Source organism: Leptonotus elevatus, chromosome 1 (genome assembly GCF_054856555.1).
Source record: "Leptonotus elevatus isolate MCC_2025b chromosome 1, RoL_Lele_1.0, whole genome shotgun sequence".
NCBI classification, from domain to species: domain Eukaryota; kingdom Metazoa; phylum Chordata; class Actinopteri; order Syngnathiformes; family Syngnathidae; genus Leptonotus; species Leptonotus elevatus.
The window spans coordinates 21,120,866-21,147,388 of record NC_141239.1 but is presented as its reverse complement, the minus strand read 5'-3'; the positions used below and the strand labels follow the sequence as shown (position 1 = coordinate 21,147,388).

The 26,523-nt window shown below is 38.2% G+C and overlaps 1 protein-coding gene across 2 annotated transcripts in view; it reads left to right on the top strand.

Moving 5' to 3' along the window:
- Positions 1 to 26,166, top strand: part of sntg1 (syntrophin, gamma 1) — a 53,232-nt gene extending 27,066 nt beyond the window's left edge. Inside the window, exons 4-19 of one of the 2 annotated variants that reach the window (XM_086083351.1) lie at positions 4,412 to 4,546; positions 7,033 to 7,089; positions 8,036 to 8,093; positions 8,187 to 8,230; positions 10,021 to 10,062; positions 10,227 to 10,329; positions 11,540 to 11,622; positions 13,334 to 13,464; positions 14,329 to 14,458; positions 18,198 to 18,236; positions 18,858 to 18,974; positions 19,730 to 19,801; positions 20,551 to 20,703; positions 20,779 to 20,871; positions 23,707 to 23,817; positions 24,670 to 26,166. In XM_086083351.1, coding sequence (XP_085939477.1) covers positions 4,412 to 4,546; positions 7,033 to 7,089; positions 8,036 to 8,093; positions 8,187 to 8,230; positions 10,021 to 10,062; positions 10,227 to 10,329; positions 11,540 to 11,622; positions 13,334 to 13,464; positions 14,329 to 14,458; positions 18,198 to 18,236; positions 18,858 to 18,974; positions 19,730 to 19,801; positions 20,551 to 20,703; positions 20,779 to 20,871; positions 23,707 to 23,817; positions 24,670 to 24,855 — 1,554 coding nt within the window. In that variant the 3' untranslated portion in view covers positions 24,856 to 26,166. The remainder of the gene's footprint in view (positions 1 to 4,411; positions 4,547 to 7,032; positions 7,090 to 8,035; positions 8,094 to 8,186; positions 8,231 to 10,020; positions 10,063 to 10,226; positions 10,330 to 11,539; positions 11,623 to 13,333; positions 13,465 to 14,328; positions 14,459 to 18,197; positions 18,237 to 18,857; positions 18,975 to 19,729; positions 19,802 to 20,550; positions 20,704 to 20,778; positions 20,872 to 23,706; positions 23,818 to 24,669) is intronic. The other variant, XM_086083361.1, reaches the window with a different exon arrangement.
- Positions 26,167 to 26,523: the final 357 nt, after the last annotated feature.

Genomic DNA, 26,523 nt, shown 5'->3' with positions numbered 1-26,523 from the left:
ATCGATGTCAAGTGAAAGTGGTGTTTGAAACAAAATGAAAAGCACTATTGCAGAGAAATAGTAAAAAACATTAGGGATGGAGGCAAATTGGGCGTAAAAAATAAATTGCACAGATTATCATGGGTGCACACAACATTGTGAAGTGACTACATCAGAGTTTACTGGATGTTGTTGAGAATTTAAGATCAGCTTTGATACTTTACAGGGAACTCACACTTTATCTGTGAAAGTGTTCACGTGCCTCAGGTGATAATGTTTTGGTTAGCAACGGGGTTCAAATGAGCTTGGTAGTTAATTATTTCTTCTTCTTTTTTTCCCATTCATTTTTATTTTTTACAGTTTCAAGGAGTCAATTGACAGGCAATGGCAAAGAACAATTGCATTAGGGGTGTGCAAAAAAATTGATTCTCATAAGAATCGCGATTCTCATTTAGTATGATTCAGGATTCGATTTTAAATGTCCCAAAATCGATTTTATTTAAATTATTTTATACTGTCTTGCCTTTGTCTGTGTTTGCCTTTATTTGGAGCGCTGTTCATGTTGTACACGATTTGGCCACTTTGGGGCAGTGTGGTTTCACGCGGTCTAATACACTGTTAAGTTGTAGCCACATTAGAAAGTAGAAGGAAAAAGTCACGATTAAGTTATTCCAATAAAAGTTGTTTTTTTTCAGCGTGGAGACGTTCTTTTGAGCGGTAAAAGTGCCGCGAGTAGCGCGATAATTAGCATTAGCGAGTCAGACTGGAGTAGATCATTACAATTCCTTGCACATGTATAGATTGAAGCAAAAATCATTGTCAATCAAATCATTTAGAATCAAAATTCGTTCTTAATCGAAAATCGATTCTGAATCGAATCGCAGACCCAAAAATCGGAATCAAATCGTGAGACATTCAAAGATTCCCACCCCTGAATTGCATAATTTACACACCTTATTTATTGTCTCACTAAAAATAGTTTGTTTTTAGGAGTGAGCCCTGCCTCATGTAAAGGAGTGTATATTGGATGAAATACACTGATTTTTGCTACCATGACAACCAGGGAGCCTCAAGTCACCAACTAGTTTCCGAGCCAGTGACATTGGGGCCCCTATTTTTGTAAACAGCTCCAAAGGCATCCAAAGACCCCGCAGGTAACAATATAATTCTCAATGGTCACATTACCGTGAATTACACGTGTGCTCTCTCTGACAGATAAGATTTAAACGAGGGAAGTGCTAAACCTTTAATACCAAGGTTTATGGTCGATAGTAACAAAGGCAGGACAAATATCTATTAAGTAATAATAATATTGATGAGGTGTCGGGGTCCAAAACCAATAAACAAAAAAATCCTTGAGCACTTTTATAGAGGGCTGTCTCAGTAGAATGTTTTCCCCTGAATCCGCTCTGAGATAGCTCAAATAGATTGCTAGAAGTCATGTGATCATGAATCTGTTGCACCACCATTTTTCAAGATTTTCAAAGACTAAGGGGTGATTCTGGTCTGTCCTATCATGGCCGTCTTAAAAGCTAAAGGAAAAAGGAGAGCAGTGTTTAATCATGTGAAAAATAGAAAAACCTAGGATTTGAACCCGCACTTTAACGAGCTGCCCAGGGAGAGGGTTGAGCAAGCATGTTGTTTGTTTTGCTGTAATAACGACTTGTGTTCAAGGGATACTTCCTCAAGGTGTGCGAGTGTAACCGTGCAAGCTTGTGCTTGTATTAGTCCCACTAAGCGAATGGTTTAACCGGGTTCTCTAATGAGTTTGATTTTTAAAATTGCTTAGTTGTTGGTGTTAGCATACTAGCATGCTACTGCATCAAATATGTATCAAATCTAAGAGGTGTCAAAATGAGTGCATTCATTTTGAGTGAATTTAAAGTTCCTTTGACGGCAATATATATTTTTTGAACCCGTCATTAATGATCACCCCTTGTAAAGCCTGTACTGGGAGAATTCCAGTCGCAACGTAGCGTCCATGTCAAAATTTTGCAGTAATAAATTAGAGCTGTCAAAATTAATCAAACAAGTAATCAATTATCAAATTAATCAAAAATTATTTTAATAATCGAGTAGTTGTTTGGAGCCATTTTTTAAAATAAAATAAAAAAAATTTTGGGGTCAAAATCCTCGGATTTTAGCATCTCAACAGCAATTGTTCATTGATCTCTGTAGTCCTTCATAAAAGAAGACTAACTATCTTCTATGTTTAATCAAAATAAGACATTTGCAAAAATCTTTTTTTACTTTGGAAAACAATGACCAAACCGGTAACATAATACAACTCCAATTACAACCCCCCCCCTTTTTATTTATTTATCACTATACGAATACAAAGTATGAAATTAACACCAATCAGTAAACAGTAATCAGGGGAAAATGCTTTTGTAATACACGTTAATGCAAAATTGAAATGAATCATATTATAGTCGATTAATCGATTGAACAATCGATAGATTAATCGATTCTAGAAATATTTGATAGCGACAACACTATAATAAATTTTATAATAATGTATATATTTGTGGAGACTGGAGACAAGTTGAATTTCACAAGTTACTTCATGTTAAAGATTAGATGGCTCTTAATATGAAAAGAAAAATGCACTGAGCTGTCACCGTCAAATGCAATTATGCCATCTAGTGGCAGAACAATGACCACAACACAAATCAATATCACACTCATTTTTTTACAGTACAGTGCATCTTTTTAATTTTAACTCAATTTTAGGAACTATTATGAAATTACTGTATCAATGACTAAAAGATGCAGCCCTATTTCTATTAGTTTAACATTTTTTCCACTTTTATGTTAAGAGTATGAAAACTTGAAAAACATGTACTAATATTAACAAATACAATCAGCCAGTCGATTAATCCCTCATGCCCTAAAATAAATAAATGATGTGCTTTGGCTTGATAAAGGTTGGGAAACACTGTTGTTGTATGTAGTACAGTATGTGATGAAGGTGTGTATGCCTGGTTACAGAAGATGATGTGGTTAATGACGGTATAGCGAGGCATGCAACGAAGAGCGAGATGAGGCCAATTAGGAGCAACGCGAGCTCCGGCACAGGTCGCCGGCGCTCATCAGCGTGCGGTGTTCTCTGACCTTTCCTGCGTTGAGCGATGCCCTCTTTTTGTCTGCGCACACACGCACGCACACACACGCACACACACACACACACACACACACACACACACACACACACACACACACACACACACACACACACACACACACACACACACACACACACACACGTTGTACTATCTTTGTGGGGCCATCTCATTGACATAATGCATTTCCTAGCCCCTCCCTCTAATCCCAACTATCAAAAATGATTGCCTACCCCTATTCCTTACCCTAACCTCAACCATAATCCAATTCAAACCTAAACTCTAAAACCAAGACTTGACCCTCAAAAAGAGGTCTAAACCTATGGGGCCCAGCAAAATGGCCACACAACTCTGTAAAATCCCAAAATGTTGGCCCCTTTATGTGACAAAAACAAGAACACACACACACACGTTTTATTATCTTTGTGGGGCCATCTCATTGACATAATGCATTTCCTAGCCCCTCCCCCTATCCCCAACCATCAAAAATGATTGTCTACCCCTATTCCTTACCCTAACCTCAACCATAACCCAATTCAAACCTAAATTCTAAAACCAAGTCTTGACCCTCAAAAAGAGGTCTAAACCTATGGGGCCCAGCAAAATGGCCCCACATGGACGGGTGGGCCCCACAAATCTGTAAAATCCCAAAATGTTGGCCCCACTATGTAACAAAACCAAAACCACACACGTTTGTCCGAGACAGGCAAAGCAAAGCACACTCTCTCTTCCTCTGATTCCATCCGTCAGCGCGCAGCTGCAGGCGGGGGAGCGGAGGGCTCGTTCCTCCGCGTCGCTCATTAGCAGTGAAAGATAACTGACCTGCAGTGGAGCTAACATATTGCACGCATGCGGCGCGGCCTTGTTAACAGATGACAGGCGACGATCGCGCTGACACGGACGGCTCCTTTTCTCTTAGCAGTCCTGTCGGGTGAAGGTGCCTTCTTTATTTAGACCCTTTCAAGTCAAGGGCAGACAGGCATCGTAATTAGCCGGGGATGGGAATGCAAATGTGTGCAAATGAGCGCGTCTAAATGCGTGATTGGAAACCCAGTCCTGCTGCTTGTGCAACGCAAGGAAGTGACAACAGAGCCTGCTCAATTTCATTGGTTGTTTATGTGTGTTAAGGCCATGAAAAGTTTCTCTTTTTAGGATTGTGTTTATGTGCGCCAACAAGCAAAGCAAAGGCAATAACGGCAAAGCCGTCTAATTTCCAATGTTCATTTCGCCACCATTTCTCGCCGACATTTCATTTCATGGCCACTTGATTTAGCCCTGATGAACGATGTTATCTCTCCCAATGTTCGCAGACAAAGACTGGGATTTATTTGATGCAAGAAGGTAATGAGGAGCCGTTTAATATCCGACTGCACTTGGCTAAAGATATTCTGACCATTCAGGAGCAAGATGTCATCTGCGTGTCGGGAGAACCTTTCTATTCAAGCGTAAGTAGCCACTGACATCGCTCACACACGCTCAACTACTGCAAACACGCAACAGCTGAAGGCTCTGACTGTTTGTGTCGCTGATAGAAAAGTGTCACATGATAGTTGGTAAGACAATGGGGTTCCATTTATCAATCAGAGGAGAACGCTGAAAAGACTGCAAGTCCAAATGTGTAGTAAGTTAGCATTATTAATTTTAGCGTGAGCCTAACCTAAAAACCAAAACAAATAGAGGGAGTTCTCGAGTTACGGTCGAGTTCCGTTCCTACGCTGGCGATGTAACCCGAATTTCGACTTTGGTCGAATTTCACCGTTAAAGTCGATGTTTACATCAAAATTCTTTGTACAATTAATTTTAAAGAACATATTTGCGCAAGACGGAAGATGCCGGAACCAATATTTTGTGTTTCCGCACGGACATTCATTGCTGACGGACGCGTCGGACGGCAGAGCGTAGCTAATTCAAGCGTAACCGCGGAAATGTGACGCGCCTGATGGCGAGCCGACCTGCTCGATGGACGTCCGCTGCCGGAGGTAACAACAACACAACATTAAAATGGCGTGATCACTGTAGAAAATTAACGAAAAAGAAGGTGCTACGGACGAGTTACGGGCGCCGTAAAAGTCAAAACGACGATGGTCGCGTACGTCGTAACTCGAGGACTGTTTGTATAATAAACAGAGGTAGCCCTAAAGATGAAAAATCCAGTTTGTTCAAGATGCTAAATTGAGTAAACTACAGTATCTTCTTCTTCTTCTTCTTTTTCTTCTCAATGTATTTATGGAGTAAAGTAATGCTGCATTCGAGGATGGTCGGAAGTTGGATATATCCAAGTTGTTTTTCCCCAGTTCCGACCTGAAAGCGTTTGAGGCAAAAGTAAACAACCAAAATGGCGGATAGTGATAAATATTTTTTTATTTTGGTCCTCAAAACTCATTTTGACCTCCAGCAAACTTGCCTTCTCGCACTTTTGCTTCATTTATTGTATTGATCTTATTTCATAAGCATTCCATACAGTTCAGTAGTTCACCGTATAATTTCATGCAGTGGCATAGCGGCATACTGTCACGTACGTTGTGTTACGGGAAGTTATGACGAATATTTATGAACGAAGAAAGCTATATAGTTTTATACTCGAGTAAATTGTCTTTTACCATTCACGGCCTGTGTTTCCAAAGGGGTCGCCATTGTAGCGTGACGTCACTTTTGCAGTCCATCAGTGAAGTCGGGGTCCTTTTTTTTCCCGACTTCACAAGTGGAATTCCCGAGTTTAAGAGGGCGTTCCCGTACTCACTTCCTGGTTTGAACTCGGAAAAGTCCGACCTCCGACCATCCTCGAATGCAGCATTAGAATCCAGTCCAATCCTGCTCCCTTCTATAAATCTTTCTCTGATCTGTAAAACCGAACAAGAGTCATCGTCTTCTTCTTCTTCTTTCTTCTTTTTTCTCCTCCTCTTTTTCCTCTTCTTCTTCTTCTCTTAGTTTATTTATGGAGTAAGTTTGATGTATACCGCCACCTACTGCACAGGAAGCGCCAAGCATTTGCATGTTAAATGTAGTCCACTCGAGCAACCCTGCTGTATTCACCCGAGAGGTCCATCGGTACTTGACCCGGATAGTGACAATTACGCTGACGGATGAAAACAGTTGTTGTTTTCAAGTTTCTTGTCATTTGTCAGCAAAACAGGCGTTTGTCAGTAATGATGGAATGCTCACCTATGATAATAAATCTGAAATAGTTTATTGTAATACAGATTACTTTATTACTTGTGTTTGTTAAACAATACCCGGGAAGAGGACCTTGAAAAATAATCACATGTTAAATCGCAATGGTGATATAATTAGATTACATTTTGTAATTAGATTACTTTTCTAAAATATTCAGACCTAGTTATCGACAGGTAAAAATATGCTAGGTTCGTTGAAGACTATAAACTGTCCATAATGTGTGAATGCTAGTGTAGTCTATATAAACCCTACAATTGACTCATGACCAGTAAAAGTCAACTGGGTTAGTTTCCAGCTCACCCATGACTCTGACGAGTACAAGCTCTATAGAAAGTAGATGGATGGGATGGACGAATGGTTGCCCCCGGCAAAAGTGTTTAGAGAATCCTCCAAATATGAAAAGATTTATGGGACACTAGAAAACACACACAACAGCTCGGAGAAATTCAATACAGGTATGCTCCGACTATAATTGGGTAGCCACGCATTTCAAACAATTAAGCTATCTTTCATTTTTCCACTACTTGCCAGAAATTGTCTGTGTGTGCATTGTGTAGCAACTACACTCATTTTACCAATCTGTCCTTGTGCGTATGTTTTCGTGTCCTGGCGGCCTTTTCATTGTTAGTGTCACAGCGGCAGTAAAAAGAAAAAATGAAAAGACCAATAGAACACTAAAGGAAAGGACTGAGATGTGATGAAATGTGGAAATGTGGAAATGTCATTGAAGCGCGGCTTAATTGAACATGTGTTCCAGGAAAGGACTGTAACAATCCGGAGACAGACCATCGGAGGGTTTGGCCTCAGCATCAAGGTAATTTCGATGCTCGGGGGTTTGACGTCTTTTCTGAATGAAGTCACAATGAGTTTTAATTGACATTGCATGGTTTAAGTGACATACTTACAATTAATTTTTTGTTCTCAAAATTGCACAATTGGCAGAGTCACTTGAAAAAAAAATGCACAGAATCAGTTATATTCAGATTGGAATTAGGCCTCTTTCAAATAGCTGATGCGTATCAGATATAGGCCAAAGCGAGTGCTACATTGAAAGCATAGTAAATTATAGATGGTGTCTTATTAAATAAGCAAAAATTGTTGCTGATGACATTGGAGTGGTATGGAGGTTACCCTCATTTAAGTCATTTAAGTTTAATATTTTTATGATTTATGTATGATTCTTTATTGTAGGACATGTGTCACTTGAATGAAAGTACACCTTTAAAAAATGGGATATAGGCATTTAACTAATTTTCTCCCGAAAACGTATAAAACAATCTATTTTAAATATTGCCATGGTCCCCAAAACATATTTATACGTTGTTTTTTATGCTAGAGCATACAGAAGGCTTTGATGCAGCCTCTGAACTGAAAAAAACGCTTAAAGCAATGGTAGTTATTACAAAAGTGGCCAGCAGGTGGCAGCAGAGTATAAGATATCAACCAAGGCCATGTTGCAAAACGGCTCTTTTCCCCAGTGTTTTCAACAGATTTGTGAATAATGATGAAACTTAGCTATATTCTAATGCTAATTGCTACAAAACGGAAACGGATAGAAATATACTTTTTTTTCCTGATGAAAGAAGAGACTAAAATTTTTCTTTTGGTAGGTTTTTGTAGCAATAGAACACAATATTCTGTGGGCCTTGCAAAATCAGTTAAAAGCCGGGAGTGAAGGGGATTGCTTCAGTGAAAATAGCTGGGAGTGAATGAGTTAATCAAAATTGGACACTTGTTGACCTTCATTCCATGTATATCAGGGTGGTGCCGAGCATAAAATCCCTGTGGTGATATCCAAAATATCCAAAGAACAAAAAGGTAAAAAGTGGTTTTATAGATAAAGTTTTGTTACTTCCGCCATTTTACTCTTCAAGTGCTGTTTTTGATTGTTTTCTTTTCCCTGTTTCCCAGCTGAACTCTCTGGGCTGCTTTTCATTGGCGATAGTATCCTCCAGGTACACTTGGCACTAATTAGAAGCATCTCATTTGACTAACTTAATGGCACGTGTTAATGTGATTGTGTCCAACTAACAACTAAAAGTGGGTCGCTTGACAGTTGGAGCAGTGAGGAAGATTGGTGAAAAGTTGCAAAGTCTTTTTTCTTGTTTTGACAAAGAACAATTAACCTCCCCTATAGTTTGAAGATTAGCCAATAATTGTGCCTGATAATCAATAGATTCTTGTTTTAACGTAACACAATCAAACCTGAGCGAGAGAAATTCAAGCAAAATACATTTGATCTTTGACTTCCACATCTTTTATCAGATGGCCTTTAACATTGATCGGGCTCTGTTTCTTAAATGGGCCTGCTGTCGCTAGCTAATATGCAACCCGGCATTTGTTGGGAGTTGGGCTTGCTCTGTAGAACTATTGTCAACAGAATGGAAATTCGTAGCTAACAGCTATTGAACAGCTGTTGAAGTGCTAACTAAGATAGGTAGAATGCTAACAACATGATGGGCTAACACAGCAAGCTAGCAAACTGAGTAGAGGAAGCGCTCAGGCAAAACTTGTATTCATTTATTTATTTATTTTTAATTTTACATCCTGGCCACAGTTGGTCAGGCTATTTCGAATGAAAATAAAACCTGCTAAGAGCTGGTATGCGTACTTACAATTAAGAATTGATATACTGCTAACGCTCCCCTAAAAGTGATCGTAATTGCCTACATCAATAGTTTAAACCATAAATACGCCACAAAATATGCGCACAAACCACTTAACAGAATGAGGTGGAATCTTTTTGTCTGCGCATTATGTGATTGGTGCTGTAGGTTTTGAACACCGTGGTGGTTTTAGCAGTGTAAATAGCAGCAGGCTTGTGGTGTTCCTGTGCTCAGTGTGATGGTCCTGGTCTATTTCAAATTGGAAATGCTAAAATGCTAACAGTTGCTAGGCTAACACAGCAAGATTGCAACCCGAGTAAAGAAGGCGCTATGGCAAACGGATAAATAGTTTACATCAGTAATCGGGTACTATTTCGAATATAAATTTATAAAAGGCTAACACGCTAAGTTTTGGTATGCTAACATATTGCAAGATAGCAAACTAGTGTGGCTGGGTACTTTTTCAAACACTAATTGATAAAATGCTAACATGGTTGGTTATCCTAACATACAGTAAGCCAACAAAAAGCACAAAGTCAGATTGATATGATGTTGAGCACTATTTAATTTTGAATGAGAATGGCTAAAATACAACATAGCAGCCTCAGTTAAAAAACAACAACAAACAAACAAAGAGTTTTGCAACATGCCCTGCAGTGGGGTGCTATTTCCAAAATACTAACCTTTTCTAACAGCAAGATAGCAACCTGACTAGAAAAGGCACTAAGGCAGATTGATAAGGCTTTTACGTCATGCCCTGCAGTTGGGTACTATTTCAAATAGGAATTGATAAAATGCTACCTTGCTAACAATTGGTTACAGCAAGACAGAATGCAAAGTACTAGTTCAAGTGCAGTATGCCAGTCCATAATAATAAAAATCCTAATAACAATAATGTTGATGTAAGATCCCATTAGCATTTGTCCAAATAGAAAAGCTCTCCATGCTGACAATACATCATTTAGCTGCGATAAAAATGTCTCCTATTGAAGGATGTACATTTCCTAGTCGTAATTTGCAGCGCAGGTATTCCATAAGACACATTTTGCCGGCTTCATTAATCATTTTTGCGATGGTACAATGCCAGCAACAGTACAATCCCGACTGTATTTACACTTACACTCCGCTGTTGATTGCAGATAAACGGAATCAACGTGAGAAGCTATCGCCACGAGGAAGTGGTAAGCTGTCAGCTCCTATCTGCATCTACCCGACACATGAGCTTCTGCTTTAAAAAAAAAAGAAAGAAAGAAAAAAAAGAAGTTATTTTTACTTTTATCGTGACGTCAAAGGGGAACAACAGAACTCCTGCAGCATGATTAAAAATATTTACTGTATATTGCAGGTTCAGGTGTTGAGGAATGCTGGTGAAGAAGTAACCCTCACAGTTTCTTTCCTCAAGAAGACGCCAGCCTTTCTCAAACTGCCTCTGAGTGAAGACTGTATGTGTAAGTTAGCACAATAATCATAACCGTAATCATTAGGAAGAATTTAGAATGTATCAATACTGCTTATTGGCCCGATTTTTTTAATCAATACTCATTGGCTGGGGGATGAAATAATACAAACGATGTATATCGTTGATGTTATCATCATTGTGTACAGTATATCACTATATGGCCGTTATATGATACAATAACACAAAATATGTTTCTGCATATTACAGATACGTAAGAAAAATCAATGCAGCAAACAAGGTTCCTAGAAAAAAATATTCTGGGAATCAGTTATAACTTTTTTTTGTGTGTGTGTAAATTTATGAAAAATGTACAATAAAACAAAACAAAACAAAAACATGCAAACATCACGTGCATAAATTCAATAATAATAATAATAATTATTATTATTATTATACATCTATTTACCGTCTGCATTTTATTATGTTATAGCTGCATTCCAAAATTGATTAAATATTTTTTTTACTGAAGAGTTTACACAAAATGCCCCATAATGGCAAAGTGAAGAAAAAGTTAATACATTTTTTATACATTTATTTAAAAAAAAATTGTTTATATCACATGCTCATTGTGTTCCTCTTGCATTATTTCCCCTGTTAAAAAATATTCATTAATTACATATCGCTTGCGTCGGACCGAAACATCATAAGTCACAAATTGGTGAATTTCATATTTTTTTCAAAAAAACTATACTAATAGTCAGTCCATGCATGTAGGTGTTATTTTTACAAATTATAAACCAAAGTGTTGAAAATGTCTTGCTCCCTTTCACCAAAACAAAAAAAAGCCCAAGGAAGGCTCAGTGGGGGTAAATTTTTGAAACCTTGATGGAAGTAAAATATATTTTGTCTCGTCACGGTGCTACTGTCTGATGCTACGTTGCTAACCGGATCAAAACATCAAAAAGACACATTTGACACAAGGCAAATGACTCAAATATGAAGTGAAAGAAGTGACACTGCTCATTGTGGTGCACTTGATTTGCTCTTGCATTGGAAAGTCTCAGCCTGTCATCAGACATGAGAGCCTTTAAAAAAGCCTTTCATAAGCGTATATAGGCCAGGTTGACTGGCCGCTTGACTGCATACAAATTGACGCTGAGCAGCGGCAGCTTTACGATAAAAATAAAAAAAAATAAAAAGGGTTTTATTCACGGGATTGTGTATTTATTGTCCCCCCCCCCCCCCCCCCCCACTTGCAGGCATCCCCAGCGACCAGAGTAGCGGGACCTCGTCGCCTTTGTGTGATAGCGGCCTACACTTAAACTACCATCCAAATAACACGGTACTTTATCTCCAGCCTCTTTGCAGGAGCAAGGGAAGTTGATCCAATAAGCCTATTTCATACAAAAATGGGATTTACCTCCATACAAAAATAACGGGGTAAAGTAGATTTGAAAAATATAAAGTGCAGAAGATGCAAAGTTATTGTCAAAGTTTGGTAAAATGAAGAAATCCGCCATACCTTAGCTTCACTTTTTCACTTTTTGTTATGTTACAGTCCAACATGGATTCAATTAGTTCTTTCACTTAAAATTGAATACATAATGCCCCGTACTTACAAAGTGCAAAAGAGTTATTGAATTATTTTTGTAAATGTATATAAAAAAAAAATAATAATTCAGATGTGGTATTAGTAGTCAATAATGAAAGTAGAAAAGTCGTTTTTGGAAATGTTTTTAAGGGCAAGTCAAGTCAAAAATGTTCTTTAAAATAATATGCTGTATGGATCCCCCAGTAGTCTTAACACGGCAGTCTGATTTATATTGCATTTATGGAATATTAATTGAGCAGCAAAATCCATCTCAGTGAGGCCATTTTGCCACTTGCTATCGTTTAAAAATGACATCCCAGTTGCTCAGCTTGTGAATGTCACATGACCAAACCCAGAAAACAGGTGAGCTGTGATTGGTCGTTACCTGAGCCCTTGTGATGTCATTTTCAGTTGACAGCAAATGGCAAAATGTCAGCCTCCTGAGATGGATAAAAATGGGTGGAGTTTGCTGCTTAATTCATATGCCATTGTCTTTAGAAAACTGGGGACTCAAGCAACATATACATTTTTGGGCTTTACTTTCCTTTAAAAAAATTGTTTTTTTTAACTCCTTTAAATGTATTATATTTAAAAAATAATAACTCTATCGGTTAAAAATATTGCAACATTTTTAGCATATTCCAATTTAAAAAAAATATTTCCTCTTAAAATTCTATACACATTTGCCCCACAATGACTAAATGCAAAAGATTGTTAACATGTTTTTGTTTATAAGAAAAACATTGAAATATTACTTTGGCATTCGTAATCACATCCCTTATTCGCTGTATTACAAAATTTAATATTTTTTTCTTTAAAATTAGATCGAAAAAAAAAGTTGGGAAATTGGGAAATCATGTGTGTATGTATCCCTATTTTCTCATTTTGCTATACTGTATACGTCAAAGCCGTATTCCAAACTGAGTTAGGTTGGAAATTGCACTTAAACTTGTACACATAATAAAACCCCATGATGACAAATTAAAAAAACATTATTTTGATAATATGAGTTAAGCGGCGAAATCCAGCAGTTTTTTAAAATCAATATCAGAAGGCGGCCATTTTACCACTTGCTGTCTAGTGAAAATGACATCACTGTTGCTCAGGTCTCAGGCAACAACCAATCACAGCTCAGCTTCAGAAAACAGGTGAGCTGTGATTGGTCGTTGCCTGAGCCCTGAGCAACAGTGATGTCATCTTCAGTCGACAGCAAGTGGCAAAATGGATGCCCCCTGAGAAGGATAAAACATCTGGATTTTCCTTCATATTAATCAGAATGTCATGTTTAGACATATAATTATATTATTGTCAAGAAATGATGAAGGTTGACTTCCCCTAAAAACTCAAATACAGTATCACATGATGTGGACATGAAACATGCGAAAGATGATATTTTGCGACAAAACCATCCCGACGTGTTCCAAATAATCTCCAGTTTTGTTTTTGTGCGTCCCCTTTGCAGGATACGCTCTCCTGCTCGTCGTGGCCCACTTCCCCGGGCCTCCGCTGGGAGAAAAGATGGGTGGACCTGCGCCTTCTACCGTTGCTGCACTCTCGCCTCTCGCAGCACATGCCGGGCTCTGACGTGTGCAGGTTTGGCGTGGCACGTGTTTCTGTATGTGCCTTTAAACAGCCAGCTAATGTCACATCAGCCGTGACCATCTGCTATTGGACGGACGTATTAAACACAGACTGCTTGATTTATGGAGCCATTAAGCTGTCCTTGGATACACTTCCATCAGTGCTACACTGCAGCAGGAATGTGCGTCGACTCTTAAAAGACTAAAACGAAGGACATTTTCGCTATAATTATAGTTGGTTTTAATTAGTTGTGTAAACATAAAATGTAGTTGTTTTTCTTTTCTTTTTTAAAAAGCATTTTGGTTTTTATTTTATTTCGTTAATTTTCATTAACTAAAATGAAAAAAACCATCAGCCCCTGGCACAAGTTTCACTAATTGACATGGAATTTGGTGGACTTGTCTATAATAACAAGATGCACAAAAAAATCTTAATCTGAAATGAACATGAAGTTGGCTGTTTTGGGTTTTAAGTAGCCATTTTCGGCGGATCCCAGGGCTTGATCTATTGCAAAGGTTTTTATGCCTCAGTTGTTTCATCATTCTTTTAAGGCCAATCCATGAAAAAATACATGTTTTTAACAAGAAATTCACTGATCGACACAGAATTTGGTAGTCTATCGTAACAGGATGCGTTCTTTCCAAAACTGAACAAAGAGTCAGCCATTTTGTTTTGAAGCAGCCATTTAAGACAAATTCTAGACCGTCTAATTTGATTCGTTCTAATTTGACTCCTACTAGTGAATTTGTCCTATCAGAAGCAGGTATCTGACATTGCTAGCTAGATTGATAGCTAGCTAGCTTGATTGATTGATTGATTGATTGATTGGTTGGTTGAATTATACTGTGTCATCTCCCCTTTTTTCTTCCTCCCAAGGAAAAATGCTTTCCAGGTGGTCGCCGTGGACGGCGTGTGCAGCGGCGTCCTCCAGTTCCCCTCGGACGAGGACTGCTTGGACTGGCTTCAGGCTGTCGGCGGCAACATCTCGGCTCTCACTAAGCACAACGTGAGCTTCCTGGCTTTTCTCTTTCCCTACCAATGAGACCGGAAACGGTGCAAATCTCATCACATAATACAGACGAGTATTCAAGTCAGCATGACATGATAGCGGCACACAATGAAAAGCGTATTTCTTCTCGTGGGGAGGCGTCTGGCACAAATGTTCCACATATCAGGACGCCGTCTGAGTGAAAGGGAGGTCATTAAGCTGCAGCACTGGCAACAACAACTCGAGACGTGTGATTTTTGTGTGTCTGCATGAGTGTGTGTTGGTTCCAGAAGGTAAATAATGGAGCTTCGCTTAATTGGAGTGGACGCGGCACTAACGGGGATGACTCGCCAAGTAATCAAGCGCTCCTGTGGCCTTTTGCAAGCAAAATGGTGCACAGTGAGCCGAGTGTACACAAGCACGGACAACACACTCCTGTAATAGAGTCCATTACAGGAGGACGACATTTTGTACACACGCCGTAACCCTTTCATTGAAAGGGGTAAGGACAGGAGGGCAGGTTGTCATACGGCGATGCCGTCGCCATGGTGACAAGAGAGCTGGTATTGATTTTTGTACCTGAGCCAGGTTGATTTTCAATTGTGACTACTGAGGTAGTTTTGTTCTGGATCGAATGGAAGGATCCTATTGATTTTGAGTGATGTCATTGATTCAGACTGGTATCAATCTATCAAGCGACTTTCATTAAAGATCAAAGGAATAACCTTATTTTGAGTGAGATCATTGATTCTGATTGATATCTGAGTAGATCTGGTGCGCATGAAAGGAAGAACCCTGTTTTCTTTGATCCTTCCTCGGGTCTCCTGACAACTTCCCTTCTCTCTGACTGAAGTCTTCAGTTGAGGTGAAGGGTATGGGATTTTTAATAGGTTTGAAGTGAATTAATGAGCACAAACTCACACACAAGCACATTTGCACACACGCACATATTCACGCACACACACAAAAAAGAGAGAGAGCAATGACGATGACAGTTTAAATATGTAAGATTACCGATTGAACAATACTGAGCTCTCTCTAAGAAAAAAAAAAAAAGGAAGGAAGAACCCTGTTGAGTTTCATTGATATCTGACAACTCAATTACTTTCGTTCCATATTAAAGGAACAGCCCTGTAGCACACTAATGTAATCACTTCCTGAAAATGTAATAATGCCTGAAACTATAATCAAAATTTGCACTTAAGTTGATGAAAAATGTATATAATAATGTTACCAATAATATAATAAACAATCCTGACACAATGTTCAACACTTTGTCTGATTTAAATGGAGGTCGGTACATACAACGATATATGTGATATAATAATGTAACGAGTAAAAATGTTATTAGAATATCAATCAGGATTTTTTACATCACATTATTGGTGAAATTATTACATTATTGGGTTTTATTATATTTGTGATCGAGATCAGTGCTTTTTTGCATTTTTAGGACATAATAACAATAATAATAATAAATAATCTATTTATAATATAGAATTATAGGATGCTACAAGCCCTTTAGTGATATATGATCTTCGGAGCAATGGAATGCTATCGAATTTGAGGAATCGTTATTTATGACGAGTTGACTATTGATCGCCCGCTGATTTTGATTGACACTGTTGATTTTGACTTGAATATGGATACTTACAATTTGTAATGCTATCTGACTACCAAGTTACTTTTGTGTCAATGACGTTTTTACTATGACCTCAGCTCATTTTTTTTCATCCAACGTAAAATGATCTTAGGTTATAAGGGCATTGTGTCAAATGCATCTGCATGAAAATTAAAACATCACACAGAAGAAACCTTTCCGCTGGTGTATAGGCGACAGCAGAGCATGAATTAAAGGGCAGCGGCAAGAGCAGTGAAGAGGCATGTGGGTGTTTCCATGCCACGATGATAGCAATTTGAGGGTGAACATTAAATAAGTGTAGGAGGAGATAATAGTAGTAGATGAAGGCAGCAAGGCCATTGAAAAAAAAAAAAGATGTGCATAATCGCTGCTCTTATGAGAGTGGAATACAGTACTCCATTGTGGATTAAAACCAGTGATGTGAAATAATGTTAGGAAATGATGTGTTAGCACCTTTTAAATGGGAAATAATATGAATATTTGTTTTTGAAAAAGGCGATTTATAAAGCACGTCAGGGTTTCTTTTTGCTCAAAAATTCGGCACAACACCTCAAAATGTGTGTTTTTTGTTAAAAATTAGACATCACGGGTACTGCACAGCCTTTGTCATGAAACTCAAAATTAACCCGTAGTGTCTCCTGTTTCCACTTATCATCCTTGAGGCGTTTCTACAGCTAAGATGGAGTCCAACAGTGGTAAATTCAGCAGATTGGACCTGATTTAGAAAGACTATCTATAGGATCCCAAGGTGACTATCTGTAGACAGAGCTATGATACTGAACATTGTTGAAAATTTACACGTTAGCATCTAGCAATAGCAACTCACCCTGGAGGTAGCACGAACCGCTAACAGCTAACATCACCCGAGCTAGTCAACCTGCGGTTCGGGTGACCTGACGCCACTGATCTGAATATAGGACTGGCGAGCCGATAGGCCAAGACTTTTGAAGCCGCGAGGCCGCCATATTGCTCCTCCCAAGAAACGCTTCTCGGCATACCATCCTATATATTTACAGTATCGAAATTGGAGAGCATTTGAGACGGTACTTAGTAGAAACAGCATGATTTATGATGTTTTAAATTTGTTAAACATGAACAAGAGGACTTCAGACATTTTACAACTTGCCTTAAATAATTATAAATGATATGCTTAATTATGTTATGTTATAATTATAACTGTAATTCAACAAAAGATGCCTCTGCCAAATCTAATATTGGGGTCTAAGGAATTGAGCAGCACATACCGTCCACTTGTTAATAATTTTTTTATTTTTTTATTTTGTTGCTGTTGCTTGTTAAACAAAATAGTGACCACCCCGCCACAAGCCCTCCAACCCCACCCCCCGGCTATACTAACTGCCTACGAGCTGTATATGTCTAATCTGTACGTATACCGTATAGTTTACAGTAGTCTGCTCGCGAGATGGGAGGAGCAAGATGGCCGCCCTGTCGCTTTAACGGCTTGCACAAGCGTGTATGGGCTAACGGCTATCCAGTCATATATTCACATTAGCATCAGTGTGTTTCAGTTAACCTCTAGTACACGGTATTATAATTATTTTTGCACTTCTATACGTTCATCTTCACCAACATTGGCATTAGATATTAGTCTGAATCTGTATATGAGCTAGCAGCTAATCTTTGCTAACTTTATCCGAGTTGGACAAATGCTAATATTAGCTTTAGACTTAAATAAAGGAAACTGTTATCTGTAGTACATTCCACCTGCTGTTTTTTAATATTTAAAAATAAAATAAAATAGAATCTCTCTTTCGATTGGGTAGTAGCATCAGAATTAACATTACCCTTAGGCTAATCTTAGCTGGTACACCTGCTAGCATCAGCAATTCCAAATTACATACCTTCATGCCTGTCAGTAAAACAACTACAGTTGCCTTAACTGGTATGTTATTTAATTTCAGATGGTACATTTTCTATTATGAGCATTACACTTCCATAAATCAATTTGAGCCTGTGCATATGTTTTTTTTAATTTGAGCCGAGTTGGTACACATGCTAGTATTAGCATTACACTTTCTGTTGTGACTAAAATCATGTTCACAGAGCTGAAGCCTCTTGAGATGTGCTTTTAATGACTTGTTCATTTCTCTACAGGTGAAGAAGATCAACCGGAATTTTCCAGTCAACCAACAGGTAAAAAAAAAAGAAATATTATGAATTTTTTCATATTCAAAAGTGTAAGCAGGTCAGCCAGTCAGAGAAAGGACACGCTTCATTGCCGCCAAAGCATTGCAACGCCAGCTAAATGTTTGCATCATAATCCAGGGAGGGAAAAAAACAACTTAATTGCCTTCAGTCAGTCTGTCTGCTTGTGTTGTCTGTTTTCACTAACGTGGATCTACATGACACAAATGAAACTGTCACCGATCAAACAGACGACAGCAGCACACATGTTAACTTGACGGCCACACAGAACCACTTGATGTCGTCAAATCACCCTGTAACATTTCTACTTGTCACATTCGTCTCTTCAAAACCCCCGAGTGCCCCCCGCCAACCTCCCTGCTTCATCTCTTGCTGACTGTCATGGCCCTGATTAGCATTTTTGCTCCATTAGCATGTGAACTTTGAGTCAACTCCTGAAAATCTGGTTATATACATGAATCCTCCGCATATTCACGGTTCACAATTCACAAAATCCACCTTTTGGTGTTAGGACCATCTTAAAATGGGTGCATTACACTCAGAATGCTCTTCCACATCACCTTAATGTCCATTATTTGTTTTTTTACTTCCACATGGTGATTGGCATAGATTATCTACATGGGCTGGGCCGACGAGAAGGAGCAGGACTCCGTCCAGGACCGAATGTACTCGCCAAAATTCCTTGCTTTGAGAGGGTCCTCTCTCTTCAAGTTCTTTGCTCCCCCGGTAGGAATTGCTTTTGTTTTTTTAGTATGTTGTTCTTGTGTACGTTGTTGAAGAGGAAGCTGCAGATCATTTTGTGTAAAGCGATAATGACAAGCGCAGTAATGGAGATGAGGGAAAGACCGATGTAAATAGGATATGCTAATGTAGGTGGATGGCAGAATATAGGAGGAGGCCTTGAGACAAGCTGTTTTATTATTGAAGGTTTTCATGATGTAGCAACCTTTTAGAGGCAACACTATTCAATAAGCTTTAACTCATTTGCTACCAAAAATGTATAAAAACTTTCTATTTAAAATATTGCCATGGTCCCAAAAACTAATTTATATGTTTTGAATGGGTTTTTTTTTTTATGCTAGAGGGATTGGTCCCAAAAACGTATTTATATGTTTTTATGTTGTTGTTGACGAGAACGCTTAAAGCAATGCTAGTTATTACAAAAACGGCCAGCAGGTGGGAGCAGAGTATAAGAGATCAACCAGGGCTATGTTGCAAAAAGGGTTAGTGTGAATAATGATGAAACTTAGCTATATTCTAATGCTAACTGCTGCTAAACGGAAATGGATAGAAATGTACTTTTCTTCCCTGATGAAAGAAAATACTCTAAGCTTTCTTTTGGTAGATTCCAGAACACAATATTCTGTGGGCTTTGCAAAATCTGTCAAAATCCAGTAAAACAGCCGGGAGCGAAGGGGGATGCTTCAGTGAAAATGGCTGAGTGAATTTACTTCTCTTATTAATTTATCTTTCGTATACAGGTGACAACATGGGACTGGACAAGAGCAGAGAAAAGCTTTACCGTCTATGAAATTATGTGCAAGATTTTAAAGGTAAGACGACCCTCTTTTTTTTTTCCATATTGAGTAGCAACTTTTAGCGTTGACAGCTTTTCTGACCTTTCTAGTAACTATTTAAAAGGCAAAAATAGCGATGAAGAACACATTCTGCAAGTTTTTATGAGGTGCTGTATGGGCTTAAAAATAACATTCACCTCACCCTCACCCAAAAATATCTTACACACAACAAAAACCTCTCTCACCCAAGGAACTTCACACTCATAAAACGCTTTCACGCACCCTAAAAAAAAACATACTCAAACAACCTCTCATGCTAGACAAAAACACTGTCTCTCTCGCCAAAGATATTAAAAAAAAAACGAATACACATTTTTTTAAATGTCTTTTATTTATTTATTTATTTTGTAAACCCCAAAAAAATCTTCAAAAATGCATTTCCACCTCATAAATAAATAGATAAATAAATAAATAAATAAAATATTGGCGCCTGTTGCCCATTTCTGCTCTACAATTTCAGGAGTGTCCAACTGTTTCTGCTACAGAAACAAAAATAATAATTGGTGTAAAATTGCAATTGCAGTTAAAAATACCCCCCTTAAGAAAGGAAAAAAATAAACATAAAACAAATAAATACCCCCAATTACACAGCTCATGGTTAAAACAGCAATTTTCATGATATCAGTGAAATTAGGCGCAGGCAGACTTTACATGCAGAAAACCCCGTCACGTACAGCTAATGTTGCGCTTGCTAACAGCACGCCGTTGTCTCTTTGTGTGATCAGGACAATGAGTTGGTGGACAAGCGGAGACACTGCTTCAGCGTGCAGACGGAAAGCGGAGAGGACTTGTTCTTCAGTGTGGAGCTGGAGTCTGAGCTGCTGGTTTGGGAAAAGGCTTTTCAGATGGCCACTTACCTGGAAGTGGAGCGGATACAGGTGGGCGGCATAAGAGTAACGATAACGTTAGCCGCTAAGCTCACAGTTTGTTCTTCTTCTACTTCCTCTTCAAAGTGTAAAACGTACGCCTGTATCATGGAGAGCCACCTGATGGGACTAACAGTGGACTTCAGCATGGGCTTTGTGTGCTTTGACGCCGCTTCTAAAGTGAGTGAACGACGTGTGCTAGCAATTTCATACTTTGAGATGGTACAAATGCTAACATTAGCATAGATGATTAAATCTGATCCGAGCTGGTAAAGGGTTAGCGTTAGCAGTACATTTCCCTGAAACATGAGCTGAGCTACCATATTTGTTAGCATTAGCATTTGTATTAACACTTAACTCATTCACTGCCATTGACGGCTATAGACGTCAAAAATTCATTTGAACTATTTCTATTAGTTTAACATTTTTTTCAACTTTTGCAAACAAGAGTATGAAAACCTAGGAAAAAAATATTAGTTAACTCACGATTAATCACAAATTGTGCATCTTCTAAATGTACAATAAAAACAATTCTAGATTTTCATACTCTTGTTAACAAAAGTGGAAAAGATAGATAGATAAATGGATAAAAAAGACGGTGTGACAGCATTCTGAGGCACTCTTGCAGTACGTCTCAGAAAGTTATTTACAGGCCACACACACGATCCAGTTGACAACATGAAGGCTGGGAATTACGCAATTAACTACGAGGGTACTTCGATTTAATGGCCTCCTCCATGCTTGGGCATGGTCGTTGCTGTTTAATTCCCAACAGTGAACGAAGGACGCAAACTTTGCACTGGTGTGAATTCACCTCCAATCTCAAGTTAGAATCACCTTTAACATGATCAGCTGCAGCTTCTTCTTAACAACATCAAACAAAAAAGCGATAAAGCTGAACATTTATTTCACGGTGATTTATGATAAATAAAAGCAAAACACAATCCAAGTTTTTTCTCGGCCGAGCGCGATGCCAATAGTGTACTCTTCCTAATGGACCAAGAGCACTTAGTGTTGATGTGTTCGATAAATTAGGGCATAAAATACGTGCTTCGACATGAATCAGCAGATATATGGGAAGGACCAGGAAGTTCTGTCCTTTACTACGCCACGGGTATGCAGATGCCCAAGAACAACGTGTGCCCATAGAATGTTAATTAATGACAACATCTAAAAGGACCGTTTAGCAGTAAAACACTTGGAAATTGTCATGGAAGTGTACGCTATGCGGCTTGTTGCTAAGAATGACAACATTTGGACTAAATTCTTCATCACACTTCAGGGTTCGAATCGACTTCTATAATCGGTGGTGTCTACATTTTTTACTCTGAGAGTCGCATACAGAAAAACTGATGGACGCAAGGACCACTTTGGCGTTCCTCAACTTTATTTAACACGCCATGAAATAATCATTCTTAATCTGAGAAACTGCTACATCACAGCCTTCTACAAAAGATGGTCAATCATGGATTTTTCATGATTTTGGAGTGGCTCGCACCCCGGTGTCATACTAGAATAAAACCGAAATTGTAATCGTAATTAAGCACATGACTTCCAAATCACACATTTTATATCTGTTCTAAATGTACAATAAAATGTACAATATATATATATTTTTAAGTTTTCATACTTTTGTTAACAAAGTAGAAAAACATGTTAAACTACTAGAAATATGGCTGCATATTTTAGTCATTGATACAGTCATTTCACAATAATTTATAAAACTGAGTTAAAATTAAAAAGATGTACTGTACTGTAAAAAACGAGTGTGATATTGATTTATGTTGTTTTGTCGTTTTTACTGCCACTAGATGTCATAATTGCATTTGTAAGACGGTGACAGCTCAGAACTTTTTTCTTGTCATATTAAGAGCTATCTAATTTTATTAGATAAACATAAATATTTATTAACATAAAGTAACTTGTGAAATTCTGCACATTTTTCAAATGATATAAAATACAACTTGACCCCAGTTTCCACAAATATATGGATTATTATCAAATGTATTACTGATAAATTTTGATTTGTTTTTTTAATTAACTCTTAAGTTAACTCACTAATTTTGACACCACTACTTTAAAACAGTGCTATATTCTCAAATCAGGCCTGAACATGAAGCACAAAGTGTCAGGCACATTTTTGCTTCTTAAACGGAATTTTCTTAAAGATGTTGTTACTATTTTACTTGCTTGTTTGCACATCTAGAAATACGCTACATAAAACCAAATTATTATATATTGTAGGAGTTGTCAGTTGTGTTGCACCCATTTTCAACATTCCGGGCCATGGAAGAAAACAAATCTGTATGTTCCGGGCCATTAAAAAATGGATATAGCAAGATAACTTCTGAAATATGCCCCTTCACCAAATCGATCAAGACATTTTTTTAATGACTGTCTGACATGTTTTACTGCAAACAACCTTCAAAAGAAACAATCCAGATTTCCTTCAAAAGAAACAATCCAGATTTGAGAGCAATTACATAACGTGCACACACACACAAACACACATACATGCCTGTTATGTTTTAAGGCCCTCAATGGAATTATCTACATTTTGTTAAAAAAATTATAATGATAATCTATCCATTTTCTAAAGTGCTTGTCCTCAAGAGTCTCAGATCCTATTCCAGCTGACTTTGGAGGAGAAGCGGGGCACACTTTGGAGTGGGTGTAGCAAACAAAACAATGAATAAAAACGGTCTTACTTAAGCAGTGTCAATTCTGCAATTCTATTTTGTTCATTTCTATTGCGATTTTCATGTGCTGTTGTAAACCTCAGATATGATTGCGATATTCCACCTCCAGATGATTACACTAACATAAACAATTAGTGTAGGTCTCACTCATCCATATTCATGTTCTTTTTCTCTGCTGCTATTATTTGCCTAGCGGAAGCAATAATAAAATGTATGCAACACAACCAGCGGTGTCATGCGGAGTCTCACATGAATTATTCATGATCCGTTAAGACACAAACTAATGATATGTGCCTTGTGACCTTCTGCATTGTAGGCTGTCCTTTGGAGATACAAGTTCTCGCAGCTGAAAGGCTCATCAGACGACGGCAAAAGCAAGATCAAGTTTTTATTCCAAAATCAAGACTCCAAATCTATTGAAGCAAAGGCAAGTCAATTTTAACAAGTTTGTTGAAGGACTTGTTTATAGTTACACAAACGCATTTTTCTTAACATGGTTGGGTTCAATTATTTGGAGCCATCAGATTGGGTTGAAGGTTGAATTTGGGTGATCTGAAGCTGGGCTGAGAGAATTTTGTTGTGTAATACCAAAGTAAATTTAATGCAACACTGTTTAAAAAAAAAAATGTCAGTGGCGGCTGGCTGGGGTCCATGGGGAACGACGCTGATTTCAGACATGGGGATTTAAAAATTTTAATGTTTAGAATAGAGCTGTCAAAATTAATTAAATCAATTTTGTTGTGTAATGCCAAAGTAAATTTAATGGAACATTCTTTAAAAAATGTCAGTGGTGGCTGGATGGATCCGTGGGGAACGCCGCTGACTTCAGACATGGGGATTTAAAGATTCAAATGTTCAGAATAGAGCTGTCAAAATGAATTTACTTAATTTTGTTGTGTAATGCCAAAGTAAATTTAATGCAACATTCGTTAAAAAAATGTCAGTGGTGTTTGGATGGATCCGTGGGGAACGCCGCTGACTTCAGACATGGGGATTTAAAGATTAAAATGTTCAGAATAGAGCTGTCAAAATGAATTTACTTAATTTTGTTGTGTAATGCCAAAGTAAATTTAATGCAACATTCGTTAAAAAAAATGTCAGTGGTGGCTGGATGGATCCGTGGGGAACGCCGCTGACTTCAGACATGGGGATTTAAAGAATCAAATGTTCAGACTTCAGAAGTAATAAACAAAAAATATTTCATCCAATTTAGGTTACTCTTAACCCAGCAGTTTTAAGAATGCGTGTCCCCTGATTTTTTTTATTTTGCCTCCCGCAGGAGCTGGAATTCTCCAACCTGTTTGCGGTACTTCATTGCATTCACGCGTTCTTCGCCGCCAAGGTGGCGTGCCTGGACCCCATGTTTGTGGAGTGCCAGGCCACGGCGGCCAACGCTGGCATTCCCTCTCTGGCCAGCATCTCTTGCAATTCGCACACTCCCAAGCTGAAATACAAGAACACTTGACGCAGCCTTTCTGCTTATGTCGTGACCGTAGCCTCAAACGCTGGACGGGACGGAGACAAAGACTTGAAACGTCAAACAAAAAGCCTTCCTGGGACGTGTGAACACAAAAAGACTTCATGGACACCGAGTGTGCATTTATTTCGACATCTTTTTAAGCGGAATCACTCTACTCCTGCTCATTGGATATCGTTAATAAAATTATCATTGACACATACATTAAATCGACTTTTTATATGAGCCTTTATTGAGGATTTAAAACTATTACACTATATGGGCAAAAGTCTTGGGACATATTATGGTGTTCATCAATTAGGGTTTTTTGTTTTTTTGTCAAGCTGCTATGAATGACAAGATTTCGAAAGATTAGCTTGAGAGTGATTGTTTGCAGCAAAACATGGTCAAATAGTCGCAGCTGTGTATGCTGCTTGTCGCTATCATTATCACAGCATCAGGATCATTTCTGGAGAGGATTGTTTTGTAGCGAAAGAAAAATTGTCACAGCAGTGCATGTTATGCTGCTGGTGTCGGCCATTATTATATCGGGGGGCCGCTTGTAGCACAACATATGAGTCGTGACGGTCGGCAGCAAAACCGCGTCATTTTTATCATCTCAACATCGGGATTGTTTATTATGAGGGTCACGACTATCGTTTGCAAGAGTTTGTTGGGGTTTTTTTTGCAGCGAAGCACATTAAAATTGTCAGTATTTTTCTTCAGGTGTCGTGTGTCCCAATACTTTTGTCCACATGCTTTACGGCAGTCGTCGCAAAATGTGACCTGCAGTAGGAGTCTGCATTCATTTCATTTCCAGGGCAGCATTTAAATTGATTAGAGGAGTTCAACTATTTTTTTCCCCCGGAAATTTGTGTGATACTGTAAATAAACATTGACTTTGAAATGATGGAAAAGAAAGAAAAGGGTATGATTTGGGGGGGTTCGTTTGAGAAGTAGCTAAGTTAGCTCATAGCGTCTTCTCGCCATTGTTAATTCACTCTATGGACCAATTTAGAAGAATATAATCAGCTATGATGTTTTTGTTTACTTTCACGGGTTTGGAGTCCAGTTTGTAAATATGAAAAATGATATTAATAGCAGTGAATAAAAGAAAGTGGTGGGGGCTGTTATGAATGTCTGAGGCAGCAAGGGAACATCAGATTAATGCGTTTTTCCAAAAGATGATGCTGGCAGTAGTACCCTTCAAAGAAAACAAGATTAATGAGAGAGAGAGAGGAGTTGATTTTATTTTTTTGCAGATGTTTTATTAACGAATATACTGTCATGATTCAATAAAAGAGATCTTTTATAACACGGCTTGCTGGTGATCGCTTTGCTTTGTTGTATGGGGAGCATCATTTTTACTGTGCATTACTATGCTTAAAGACAAATAAATGCCTCTCTCAAATCGACACATTTTCCAATTAACTCATTCGCTGCCATTGACGGCTATAGACGTCAATGGCATTTTAACTAAATCCACTTTTGTTGAAAGAGTACCTAGAATTTTTTTTATTGTACATTTATAACATTTAGACATTTTTTATTGTACATTTATAACATTTAGACATTTTTTATTGTACATTTATAACAGATATAAAATTTATGATTAATCGTGAGTTAACTAGTGAATCTATGCGATTAATTACAATTACAAATTTTAACTGACACCCC